This window comes from Oncorhynchus mykiss, chromosome 29, assembly GCF_057628025.1.
Source record: "Oncorhynchus mykiss isolate SJ-2025 chromosome 29, ASM5762802v1, whole genome shotgun sequence".
Lineage (NCBI taxonomy): Eukaryota > Metazoa > Chordata > Actinopteri > Salmoniformes > Salmonidae > Oncorhynchus > Oncorhynchus mykiss.
The window spans coordinates 39,433,703-39,447,246 of NC_143050.1; the positions used below are offsets into that span (position 1 = coordinate 39,433,703).

At 40.2% G+C, this 13,544-nt stretch overlaps 1 protein-coding gene and 1 long non-coding RNA gene across 3 annotated transcripts in view; one reads left to right on the forward strand and one right to left on the reverse strand.

The window, feature by feature from the left end:
* The first annotated feature begins 1,303 nt into the window (after nt 1-1,303).
* LOC110509591 (noelin) overlaps nt 1,304-13,544 on the forward strand; it is a 56,920-nt gene continuing 44,679 nt past the window's right edge. The window contains exon 1 of one of the 2 annotated variants that reach the window (XM_021590575.3): nt 1,304-1,413. In XM_021590575.3, coding sequence (XP_021446250.3) covers nt 1,387-1,413 — 27 coding nt within the window. In that variant the 5' untranslated portion in view covers nt 1,304-1,386. Of the gene's footprint in view, nt 1,414-5,403; nt 5,913-13,544 lie in introns of those variants that run through there. The other variant, XM_021590574.3, reaches the window with a different exon arrangement.
* LOC149970446 (uncharacterized) overlaps nt 7,959-13,544 on the reverse strand; it is an 89,640-nt gene continuing 84,054 nt past the window's right edge. The window contains exons 2-3 of the long non-coding RNA XR_016493380.1: nt 8,635-8,685; nt 7,959-8,273 (exon numbers count right to left, since the gene is read on the reverse strand). This is a non-coding gene — a long non-coding RNA (uncharacterized LOC149970446). The remainder of the gene's footprint in view (nt 8,274-8,634; nt 8,686-13,544) is intronic.

Genomic DNA, 13,544 nt, shown 5'->3' on the forward strand with positions numbered 1-13,544 from the left:
GTCAACCCAGCATGAAGGTAAATAAAAACCCAACTGATGATAGCTAGTGATGTTACGTTTGATACCAAGGAATGCATAGAAGTTGCTAATAAAGTGTACTTTGAAGCAGTGTGCCAATGCCTGTCTCACTTTATCAAAAGCACGTGATCATTGATGTCCAAGGTTTCCTTTTGTCGACCTACGTTTGGTATTAGTTTGGTAGCAGACAAAAAGGCTATGCTGTGCACGCGCTACGGGGTTTGGGATGTCATCTATAGTAATTTGACCAGTAGCCTAGTGGTTAGAGTGTTGGACTAGTGACCGAAAGGTTGCAAGTTCAAATCCCCAAGCTGACAAGGTACAAATCTGTCGTTCTGCCCCTGAACAAGGCAGTTAACCCACTGTTCCTAGGCCATCATTGTAAATAAGAATCTATTCTTAACTGACTTGCCTAGTTGTAAAACAAATAAATGTACACTGTGTTGATCAAAGCCTTGAGTAATGAACCTATTGTGACACAATTGTCTGGAAAAGCTCAATGCTTCAAAAAGCTTTATTTCTCCATCAGTACTATATACAACTTTTATTAATGGCTCTTCATAGAACCTTCAGAAACTATTCTTTATAACACCATACAGGTTCCCTATAGAACCTTATAAGCATGGTTCCATATAGCACCAAAAAAACTTCCGTAATGGTTGCAAGGCAAAGAACCCTTATTTGGCACAACATAGAACCATTTCCTTTTAGAGTGCACACAGAGTAACCCCCAAAAAAACAGTGTTGCTTTCAGTGTTGATGCCTGCTAGGTGTGTGTGTGCGTGAGAGAGAATGCTTCTGTCTGAGAGTAAATGCCTTTGTTTAATTTTGAGTGTGACCACAACACTAACAGCCCATAAAAAATCCCCATAAACATCCCTATAATCAACAGCTTTATCCTCTGCCTGAGTGGCTTCGCTATGCTATCATCCCCCCAATGTCCTTTATGTGTGAAAATTAAACTTTTAAAGTAGACAGAAAAATAGAGACAAGGCAAAAACAAAGACATAACCCTTTAATTTCCCCTTTCCCTTCCCTTCTTCCTTCTTTACTTCTTCCTCTCTCTCGGGAGAATCTGGAGCCCAACTGAAATTAGAATAATTAGTGGACTCATTAGTAGTTAGTCATATGATGCTGCCTGCCCCGCCCTTCCCCTCTGGGCCTTCCGTCCGGTCCCGCTGTTCAATCAGACTTTAAATGGAGCTCTCTCTCTCGCTCTCCCTTTTGTCTCTGTCTGTCACACACACTCTCTGTCTCTCTTTCCCCCCTCCTCTCTCTCTCTCTCTCTCTCTCTCTGCCAGCCCCGGATTGATCATGACCCAAAGCAATGGGCTGCATCAGAGGCTGCACAGCAGCCAATTTGAATGAATGGGACATCTCAGAGACATAAAAGGGGTGAGAATCATATTTTTTTATATCTGCCGCTGAGTCTCCATGGAGGGGGCTGATAAGAGCTGAGAGGTGGTGATGATGGCTGGGGAGTGTAATGGCCGACTGCCTGGAGAAATGGGCGTGAATTCTATTAGGACAAAAATATCACAGACTCCCTCTGTCTTTCTCTCTTAATCGTCTCGCACTCTCTCTCTGTGACTCCAGCTCTGTCTCCAAGTTAATACAGAATGTAATGCATCAATCCTTCTGTCTCTCCCCCTCTGTTTCTCCCGCTCACCCTTTACTCACACTCTTCTCTTTCTCTCTCTCGCGCTCTCTCTTTCTCACTCTTTATTAGCTCAATAGGAAAGGATGAGAGGAGTGACAGAGAAAATTGTATGCATTCATTAAAGGCCCAGTGCAGTCAAAAAGGGAGAATATCCTTAGAATTGTATATATTTACACACTGTGAGGTTGGAATAATACTGTGAAATTGTGAAAATTATGATCACGCACTTCTAGTGTAAGAGCTGTTTGAAAAGACAGCTTGAAGTGTCAGCCTGTTTGGTGGGATGGAGTTTTGGCTTTGCATGGTGACGTCACCCTGCTGTAAATGAGTTAATAGACCAATAAGAAAGAGAGTTCCAAACCTATCTACCAACAACAGCAAATGTTGAGGTAAACATTAAGCTCAGGCACAATTTAAAAGAAAGAGAAAATCCAATAAGAAAGCTTATTCAGAATCAGAAGGGCTCTATGTAGAACTCTTCTTGCCTTCCAAACAATCATCAAAGTACACTTTCTCCCAAAAACAGTTCTTAGGATGAAAAAGGTTCTAGGTTGAACTCTTTGCCCAACAAAGAACCATTGTCTTCCAAAAAGGGTTCTTTAGATGACAACGGTTCTTGGTAGAACCCTATCACTCTGCAAAGAACCCTTTTGGAACCCTTTGTTTTAAGAGTGTACTGTACACTGTAGGCCACAACATGGTGATATATTACTCAAGTCCCATGATAATGGAGGCACCATAAAATGTTTAGATTGTAGGCATATTGTATTACTGTTTTCAAGACTGAGAGTAGAGCAGCTTAACCACTCTAAACAGACAGTGTGTTCATCCCAAATGGCACCCTATTCACTATATAGAGCATTACTTTTGACAACAGCGATATGGGCCCAGGTCAGATGTAGTGCACTATATTGGAAATAGGGTGCCATTTGGGACTTAGCGGGAATGCTCTGCTGGTTCTGAACAACAATAGCTTTTAGGCTACATGCAGTCAAGCTTTTTCCCATTAACCTCTCAGCTAATTTGAGGGCACCTAATGTAGCTAGCTTTTCCTTTCGAAAGCCCACCCATATAAAAAACTATTTTGTGCACAAAGCAATAGAGGGTAAAAGTGTAATAAGATGTTTACCCGACTTCACTATCTTAAGGAAAAACGGTTAGTAAAACTAACAACTAGTAGTCTATGCAGCATGTTATGTAGCATGTTCTCCACATTACATTACCCCATAGTATCTCTCTGGATTCATCCCAAGTGGCACCCTATTCCCTATAGTGCACTACTTCTGACCAGAGCTGTAGGCAGGCTCTGGTCAGAAGTAGTGCACTATAAAGGGAATAGGGTGCCATTCGGGACATACACCATGTACTTCATTGGCTCAGTCCTTTGTAGCTAGTAGAGTAGATGTAAGTGAACACATTTAGCCAGCTACAGCTAGCTGGGTCCCTCTGTAAGCTGTTTAACAAATTAAGGCGTGTGTGTCTGATGCTACATGCCTTTAAGCTGTTAGTGTATGACACAATTCCATCGAGACGCAGGCAGCCTGGCGGCCATGGAATCGCATCAAAGACTTCTCGGGCAAGCAATTGACAGAGGAATTACTTTTGGTCTGCATCTGAGAGAAAAGAGGCCATTACTGAAGCACACAATGAAATGAGCTCGGCACAGAGGGAGAATGCTAAATAGACCACTAAAGTGACAAAGCACATAGGCTTACACACAGCGGCCCAGCACTGTGGGCTACTGCATACACAAACAAGACCCCCTGTGCACTAATATACCCAATCCAAATAGTTAGATTCTCTCCATGCATAATATTGTAGCATAGAAACTCAGTTACACACACTTACCTGTGGCACATACACACACCCCCCCACACACATACCCCCTCTAGACACACACGTACACGCAGACACACACACCACCAACATATTTTCACTTTAGTTTGAGGGAGGACATAAGCCAGCTTCCAGTGACAGTCTATAAAAGTCTATAAAACCCTCTTCAAGCTGACACACAGCACTTTAACACATTGTCCATCACATGTGGCTACGAGAGGAAGGCATTCGGATGAAAAGTGTTGAACTGCACTTTCAATTCCAACTACGGTCGCAGTCAATTTCATGAACTGCGATATCCCTAGTGTGCAGTTGGGTAAAGCGTATCAAGAACAGGCTGTAGTTGCAGCCTACCACACAGCATGAACACTGTTAAAATGAAGTGCTTCGTAAGACCAAAACAAGTGGCAACTGAGCTGTAACCGATGCGAAGGAGCCAAAACCTTAACTTTGCTGGAGTATTGAAACACATTATCCTGAGATGTTTTGAAACATTACTTGGTGTGACTTAATCAAGTGTTCTGCAACACCTGTTTTGGTGTTTCGAGTTCATTTAGATACTTCCTCGTTTGGTGTCGTTTCCTCTCTCTGAAGCTCCTAAACATTATTATGGGGTTTCAAATCCTGTCGATCCTTTGATCCCTTCTTTTGGAGTATTTTAATGTTTAACATTGATTTATGCATCTGATCATTTGCCCGTTTAACCCATTTTGGCAGGCACAGTTCTCGATCCCCCAGGAGCAACTGCAGGTTTTCCAGAAACATGGCAGGATACGGTATTAGCCTCCAACATCACAAGCTAGAAATGTGGGAATGGGTCGTCTCATCGTTGAACTTCATTTTGCCTGACGGTTTTTAAATCTGTTCATAGTGAGCAATTATGCCTCATGGCACAACGAGTTGCTTAATACTAATATAGAGGTGTACTTTTCTTTCTTCAAACATGCATACAACATTGTGTAAAATAACAATGAAGTCTGAATTTTTTTTAATGACCTACAGTCCTCGAAAAACAGAGCCACAGGGCAAAATAGGAAGTGCAAGGATATTAAAAACAGACTTCCAATGAGTTCAATAACTTCATTTTCTCTATCTTTGGTTATTCTCATAAAATATAGTTAGAATTAGAATTCCACAACAAACATTTCTTCATAGACCCTTATCATTAATCAATATCTAAGGTAGAAACCGTTTGCATTTCTCAGTCTCACACAGTCTGCTAAAAATATATATTTATGTTTGTTTTGATGCTGCATTTTACATACACTGAAACTCAAAGTGTTTTCAAACCCTCTCTTAAAAACACTAATACTCAGATTGAAGAACCACTCTGGGTGTTTCAGAATAAGGCTATTCCATTTTTTTAGAAACACTTTCTGTGCATCGTAACACTTACATTCGGTTTACATTCAAACACCTCCCAAAAACGAGATCTCGACACTACTTTTCATGGTTTCATGCAACACAAACAACATTACACAATCCCAGTGTTTTGAGTCTTTCTATTTTGACAGTGAAGCCACTGTTACCGCCAGTGTTGCTTAATCAATTTCCCAATTTACAAACAAACACACGATTTCAGCCTTACAGACTATGGTCATGTCTACAGACTATGGTCATGTCTTATTTCAATATCAATGAACAGAGGTGTATGTGAAATAAATGTGAAATGAATACCATTATTTTGGAATATGAGCCAAATCAAAGAAGAATCTCCCAATGGACTAATCTAGAACACAGACAGGCCAGCTTTAGTTTAATAAACCTGTGACAAATTAATGAAATACTAGAATTGAGGGACACGATACAAAAATGTCAAATATTAGGCCTCCTCTCATATCTCTCGTGCGCTCCCTGTTTGATTTTCCCACGCTCTGGCATGTCACTTCCTGGTTCAACACCGTGGACAGCTCCGCCGTCTCTCACATTTTTTCACCAATCGCTATTCTGAGGCTCGAGGCAGGGGAGCAAAGTTTTGGCAAAATCTGAGTAACCGGTGCAGCTTTCCGTAAACCAACGTCTTCCTTCGCAAATGTTTATCAGAACCCGTAGTGGCGATTAGAGGACGAAAAGGAGGACGAAAGAGGGAGAGCAGAAACACGGAGACCGAGAGAAGCCGAGATAATTTTTTATTTTTTTTAAAATATGCGAAGAGACTGTGATTCCGCACAGATTTATCGCTTTCTACTTTTTGATTGCTGAGTGATAAACAGACGTCGAGCGACCTCAGCGCTAGGAGGGAGTGGAGAGGAGAGGACTGCCGTGCGGGGGACGCAAAGGAACCGATCTGCATGTGAGAGCATTGGTACGTTCCACACACCGGAGGCAAGAGATGCAGCCCTCGAGCAAGATCCTGAGTCTTATCGTCCTCGTCTTGATGGGCACAGAACTCACCCAAGTAGGTTTAAACACACGCCATTTTCCCCTCTGTATTAGAGCTACAACGTGGCGGGCGGTTAATTGGTCCGATAAAAGACCCAGTGCCTGCTCGCTAGACAGTGCTCCGGTAAATCATACAGTTTCCGCATTTAAACAGATTAACGGGTGGGATTACATGGCGATGATGTGGATACATTGTGCTACACGGGCGCAGATAGCGCCAGAAGCGCCCAATGAATGTCACACAGCCTGACCCTACCGGGGCTCTCTGTTTAACGCGCAGGGATACAGAGATATACAAAATCCTAAACGCACAAATGTGTGTCAATATACAAATATATTACACACGTATAAATAATGAGCAAATGTAATAAATTAATGACAAATATACCCATCCAAATACTCAATGTGCGGGTTAGGGTTATGTCAGAATGTTTTTAATTCCAAATCGAATCTTTGTGCTTTGTCTGCTAGATGTATCGTTATTCTGGATGTGTCGTTTTTTGGGGGGGAATAATCAACAGTCAAAGATGATTGCATATCAAGTAGCACAGCACAGCTGGTCCTTTGAAGATGCCCAAACGAGCAGTAAGAATTTGACTTCTGAGAGGAATAGGGAGGTCTTCATTCTAATTGTATTTGTCTGGTATAAACCATTACACAACAAATTGATCCAATCACCAAAAATGTATCCAAGGCTGTAATGTGATGGAAGAATGTTGTCAAGTGTTGTTCTCCGTCTGAACCACCCACACAGCACTTCTGGGAGATGCTTATGGTGGTGCTGTCCATGGTGCTGATGGTTGGTTTATTGTTGTGAGGAAGTTGCCTTTAACTCACATTGTGCACATTTTACTCTATAGTTTAAAGTAAATTCCCATTTTTTTTAGCACACATGTTTACATAAAGGGTTACACAGATATTCTAGCAATTATTTATGTTTCCCAAAACTACACGTGTGTCTGTTCATTCCCAGAGACCTACAGACAAAAAAATAATGGCTCTAAATAGTACCAGATTGGGGTTATTTGGCATGTAAGCATAGTGGAACCCTTTTTGGTGCTATATAGAACACTTTTTTCAAGGTTCTATAAAGAACCATGCTCATGAGGTTCTAAATGGAACCCGTATGATGCTATAAAACACCCTTTCCTAAGGTTCTATAAAGAACCATTAAAAATGTTATTTCTAGAACTAAAAAAGAGCTCCGCTATGGTTACAATCCTTTTTGGTGCTATATATAACACTTTTTTATGGTCATTTTTAGAACCTTTATAACTGTTTATTTTATGGAGAAGGGTTCTATAAATAACCGTTATCAATCTGAAAGGTTCTGTGTTGCAATAAATTCATAGGTGTTGAGTTGAATCAAGTGAGCTACCTCTGGAACAGCTGGGGGTCCATGAGGAGAGAATTGAGGAACTCTGACTGATTTAGTCAACCATTTTCAATTGACGCAAGGCCATGCAAAATCTTTCACAAGATATGCCACTGCCCATAATCATATAGAGGAGCATAACACAACACGTTAGATAAACTAGAAGGACACTCTCACTCACGGTTGCACAAAAAAAGCCCCCCTCATATCTTAATGAGCCACCTCCCCTACATTCATCACTAAAAGAGCAAAGAACCCTTATGTGAACTGTAAAGAACCATTGAAGAGCTCAAAGGATTCTTGAGTCATTATGGTTCCACATAGAACCAGCACCCTTCCCAAAGAACTCTTGAGGAACCCTAATATTTTTTTTGTCTGTACACAGTCCTATCTCCCTTAGGCATGAACAAGTTGACAACTGGTTAACAAGCAGAATGCACATTAGTTCAACATAATAATCCTGTCAACATGAATACATTATGTGGACATCTATTTGGCAATGCACAAACATAGACCACACAATATTCTACCAAATTTGAACCTTATTTTAATTCAAATTCAACCACAGGCATCAACATTTAATTCATTTCAGATTGGATTAATGTTAGGGACAGATCGGAATTTACTGGTCTGCCTCAAGGTGTCATTAAAAAAATTACACCCCCCCCCCCCCCCCCCCCCGCCCAAAGTTAAACATATTTTCACCTGACCCTTGTACTATAAAATATATTGAACACCCTCCACCCTCATAGAATTAACTCAAAATAATGTGTTTACAACCACAAATAACAATAACTGTAGGGATCCTGTGTTTCTAAACGTGGATATCGACTTTGCCACTTCAGCATTCTTTTGTGGTACTGTCGATTCCACGGAGGGCTAAGGGTCAGAAGCCTTGGCTTGACAATGTCCGAATGTCATTCAACTTTTCGGTATTCTGCATTAGGTGTCTCTTTCCATTCATCAACCAGCTGCTGCACAGTTTGGATTGATTGATTTTATCTGTCAGTTAAAATAAAATTTATACAGTTGAAGTTGGAAGTTTACATACACTTAGGTTGGAGTCATTAAAACTCATTTTTCAACCACTCCACAAATTTCTTGTTAACAAACTGTAGTTTTGGCAAGTCGGTTAGGACGTCTACTTCGTGTACGACACAAGTAATTTTCCTAACAATTGTTTACATACAGATCATTTCACCCACAATTCCAGTGGGTCAGAAGTTTACATACACTAAGTTGACTGTGCCTTTAAACAGCTTGGAAAATTCCAGAAAATGATGTCATGGCTTTAGAAGTGTCTGATAGGCTAATTGGCATCATTTGAGTCAATTGGAAGTGTACCTGTGGATGTATTGCCTACCTTCAAACTCAGTGCCTCTTTCCTTGACATCATGGGAAAATCAGAAGAAATCTACCAAAAATAAACCACAAATTAAATTTGACTCATTTAAGTTGATCTAAGTCTTAAGGAATTATATTGAGCCATTACATCACTTCCTGTTTCACTAGGGTATAAAGATGAGGTAACACACATGCAATATCCCACTGTCATCCAACACCATGAAGAAAACAAAAGAACTGGCAGTTCAAAAGAGACAAATGGTTGTAGACCTTCATAAATCTGTTAATGGCTACAACAACCGATTGAATATACCACTGAGCACTGTCAGGGCAATTACTAAAAAATGAAAAAGATATGGAACAGTTGAAAACCTCAGGGGTAGAGGATGCAAATGCATTTTGCCCCCAGGATAGGGAGGAGGATGGTGAGAGAAGCAACAAAATCCCCAAGAATCATTTGTGGTTTAATTTTTGGTATGTACAATAATCTTTAATGTTGCCATTAATTGTGAAACCTTGATTTGGAGAACATTGACTTTTAAATAAATCAAAAAATTATTTTGGTTGGTTCCATTGAAACATTAATAAAGTATCGTATTTCTCACATGTTGGTATTTTGAGTTTATATTTATTTAAGCATTATTTGTGCATTGCCAATCAGGGGTGCCAGTAATTTTGGAGCCCACTGTCAAAAGTTTGGACACACCTACTCATTCAAGGGTTTTTCTTTATTTTTACTAAATTGTATAATAACAGTGAAGACATCAATACTATGAAATAACACATGGAATCATGTAGTAACCAAAAAGTGTTAAACAAATCAAAATATATTTTATATTTGAGATTCTTCAAAGTAGCCACCCTTTGCCTTAATGACAGCTTTACACACGCTTGACATTCTCTCACCCAGCTTCACCTGGAGTGCTTTTCCAACAGTCTTGAAGGAGTTCCCACATATGCTGAACACTTGTTGACTGCATTTCCTACACTCTGCGGTCCAACTCATCCCAAACCATCTCAATTGGGTTGAGGTCAGGAGATTGTGGAGGCCAGGTCATCTGATGCAGCACTCCATCACTCTCCTTTTTGTTTAAATATACCTTACACAGTCTGGAGGTGTGTTGGGTAATTGTCCTATTGAAAAACAAATGATAGTCCCACTAAGCGCAAACCGTATAGGATGGCGTATTGCTGCAGATTGCTGTGGTAGCCATGCTGGTTAAGTGTGCCTTGAATTCTAAATAAATCACTGACAGCGTCACCATGAAAGCACCCTCACAACATCACACCTCCTCCTCCATGCTTCACTGTGGGAACCACATGCAGAGGTCATCCGTTCACTCACTCTGCGTCTCACAAAACGAAAAATCTGTACTCATCAGACCTGTGGACAAATTTCCATTTCCAAATGTCCATTGCTCGTGTTACTTTGCCCAAGCAAGTCTCTTCTTCGTATTGGTGACCTTCAGTAGTGGTTTCTTTGCATCCATTCGACCATGAAGGCCTCACACAGATTCACACAGTCTCCTCTTCAACAGTTGATTTTGAGATGTCTCAGTTACTTGAACTCTGATGCATTTATTTGGGCTGCAATTTCTGAGGTGCGTTTAACTCTAATAAAGCTGGGTCTTCCTTTCCTCTGGCTGTCCTCATGAGAGCCAGTTTCATCATAGCACTTGATGGTTTTTGCGACTGCGCTTGAATAAACTTTAAAGGTTATAGAAATGTTCCTCATTGACTGACCTTCACGTCTTAAAGTAACGATGGACTGTCATTTCTACTTGCTTATTTGACCTGTTCTTGCCATAATATGGACTATGTATTTTACAAAAATAGGGCTATCATCTGTATTCCACCGTTACCTTTTCACAAATGATTGTCTGATTGTCTCAAAGGAAATAAATTCCACAAATTAACTTTTAAAAAGGCACACCTGTTAATTGAAATGCATTCTAGGTGGCTACCTCATGAAGCTGGTTGAAAGAATGCGCAAAGCTGTCATCAAGGCAAAGAAAGGGTGGCTACTTTGAAGAATCTCAAATATAAAATATAACTTTTTTGGTTACTACATGATTCCATGTGTCATTTCATCATTTTGATGTATTCACTATTGTTCTGCAATGTAGAAAATAGTACAAATAAAGAAAAACCTTGGAATGAGTAGGTGTGTCCAAACTTTTGACTGTTACTGAATATATAAAAATGTTGATAAATACTTTGCTGAGGGAAAATATACTTGATACGATTTTGATATGTTGTTGTCTCACCTAGCTATTTTAAGATGGATGCACTAATTGTAAACCACTCTGGATAAGATCGTCTGGTAAATTACTAAAATTTCTATTTTTTTTTTGTAAAAATTGCAAAGCCTGCTGAGTATTATTCTAATGAGCTCTGTCCTGAAACAAGGCCATTAATAGTACCCCAGTGTGCTTTGTTGTTGATTTTGGTTTGTTCATCTTCACACATACATTTACATTTTGGTCATTTAGCAGACACTCCTATCCGGAGTGACTTGCTCAACTAAGGTAGATTAACAACAACATATCACAGTTATAACAAGAAACATTTTTTCAACCGTTACTTGCAAATGTATTTTTGTATTTGAGTATGTATTTTAATAAAATACATAAGAAAAACAAGTGTTTTGTAGTTTATTTTGATACACTGATCACTGTACTTTCTGTCTGAATTGTGTCCTGTTTTGCCCATCCTTTTGCATTACACACATACCCACAAAATAAATGGAGTTCTTCAAAGTTTCTTTGGGAAGGGTGAGATTTCTATGTGGAACCATAATGACTCAAATAACCCTTTGAGTTCTTCAATGGTTATTTACAGTTCACAAAATGGTTCTTTGCTCTTTCAGTGATAATTCAAATGGAGGGGAGGTGGCTCATTAAGATATTTTGGTGTGTGGTTTGTGTGGTCATTCCAGTTCATCCAAGGTGTTGTGTTATGCAAGTGCATATTATGTCTATGGTTAGTGGTAGGGTTGTGTGAAACACTCATGTATGGGCTTCTGTCAATTGAGAATGGTTTGTTTTAAATGTATTTCTTAATGCTCTCCTCGGGGATCCCCAGCTGTTCCAGAGCTAGCTCTCTTGATTCAACTTGTCAATTAACACAATAACACCAATGGAATTTTAACAATATGGGATGGCTGACCAGAATTTTAAAAACATGTATGGTTCTTCAAAAGGATCTACAGAGAACGTTTCAGGTTGAGAAATGTAAATAAGTACCGCCTTGTAACCAACGTCAGAGAAGGCTTGTTTGGAGACAGGCATGGTTTATATAGCTAGGAGCTACTACTGGTGCCAACATTTGACTGTAGTGTCTCTGCAAATAGTGCACCATTAAAAGTTTACCCCGTTCATCTATGGAAAAGATACTTATATGTTTCCCCTTTCATCTGTGTCTGGTGTTAGCTAGTTAATGGCTAGCTAGGTCTTCAGCCAGCATGGAACAAAAGTGGGGAGGGTTGTTCAAAACTTTGACGCAGTTGTCAAGTCAACACATCAATCAGTGTTGCTGTGATAACATCACAAGAGACATGCCAAATGGGATATACAGTGCCTTTGAAAAGTATTCAGACTCCTTGACATTTTTCCCAAATATGTTATATTACAGCCTTATTCTGAAATTGATTGAATCTCAACTTAATACACAATTTTGACAAAGCAAAAACAGGTTCAGACATTGTTGCTAATTTATTAAAAATACAAAACTGAAATATCAAATTTACATAATTATTCAGAATTTTTACTGAGTACTTTGCTGAAGCACCTTTGGCAGAGATTACAGCATCAAGTCTTCTTGGGTATGACACTACAAGCTTGGCACACCTGTATTTAGGGAGTCTCTCCCATTCTCTGCAGGCACTGTCAGGTCGCTTGGGGAGCACTGCTGCACAGGTTTTTTCAGGTCTCCCCAGAGATGTTTGATCGGGAGACTTGTCCTGCGTTGTCTTGGCTGTCTGCTTAGGGTGATTGTCCTGTTGGAAGGTGAACCTTCTCCCCAGTCTGAGGTCCTGAGCACTCTGGAGCAGGTTTTCATCATCTCTGTACTTTGTTCCATTAATCTTTTCCTCGATCCTGACTAGTCGCCTAGTCCCTGCTGCTGAAAAACATCCTCACAAAATGATGCTTTAACAGCTGTGTTTCCTCCATACGTAACGCTTGTCATTCATTGTTTTCATCAGCCCAAAGAATCTTGTTTCTTATGGTCTGACAGTCTTTAGGTGCCATTTGGCAACCTCCAAGCGGGATGTCATGTGCCTTTCACTGAGGAGTGGCTTCCGTCCTGGACACTGTACCATAAAGGCCTGATTGGTGGAGTGCTGCAGAGATGCTTGTCCTTCTGGAAGGTTCTCCCATCTCCACAGAGGAACTCTAGAGCTCTGTCAGAGTGACCGTCAGGTTTTTGGTCTCCTCCCTGACCAAGGCCCTTCACCCCCGATTGCTCAGTATGGTCTGGCGGCCAGCTCTAGGAAGAGTCTTGGTGGTTCCGAACATCTTCCATTTAAGAATGATGGAAGCCACTGTGTTCTTGGGAACCTTCAATGCTGCAGAAATGTTTTGGTATCCTTCCCCAGATCTGTGCCTCAATACAATCCTGTTTAGGCGCTCTACAGACAATTCCTTCAACCTCATGGCTTGGTTTTTGCTCTGACATGCACTGTCAAAAGTGGGACCTTATATAGACAGGTGTGTGCCTTTCCAAATCATGTCCAATCAATTTAATTTACTGCAGGTGGACTCCAATAACTGGACTCCAATCTCAAGGATGATCAATGGAAACTGGAAGCACCTGAGCTCAATTTCAAGTCTCATAGCATAGGGTCTGAATACTCATGTAACTAAGGTATTTTTTTCCTTTTTTTTAAATAAATATTTGCTAACATTTCTAAAAGCCTGTTTTCATTTT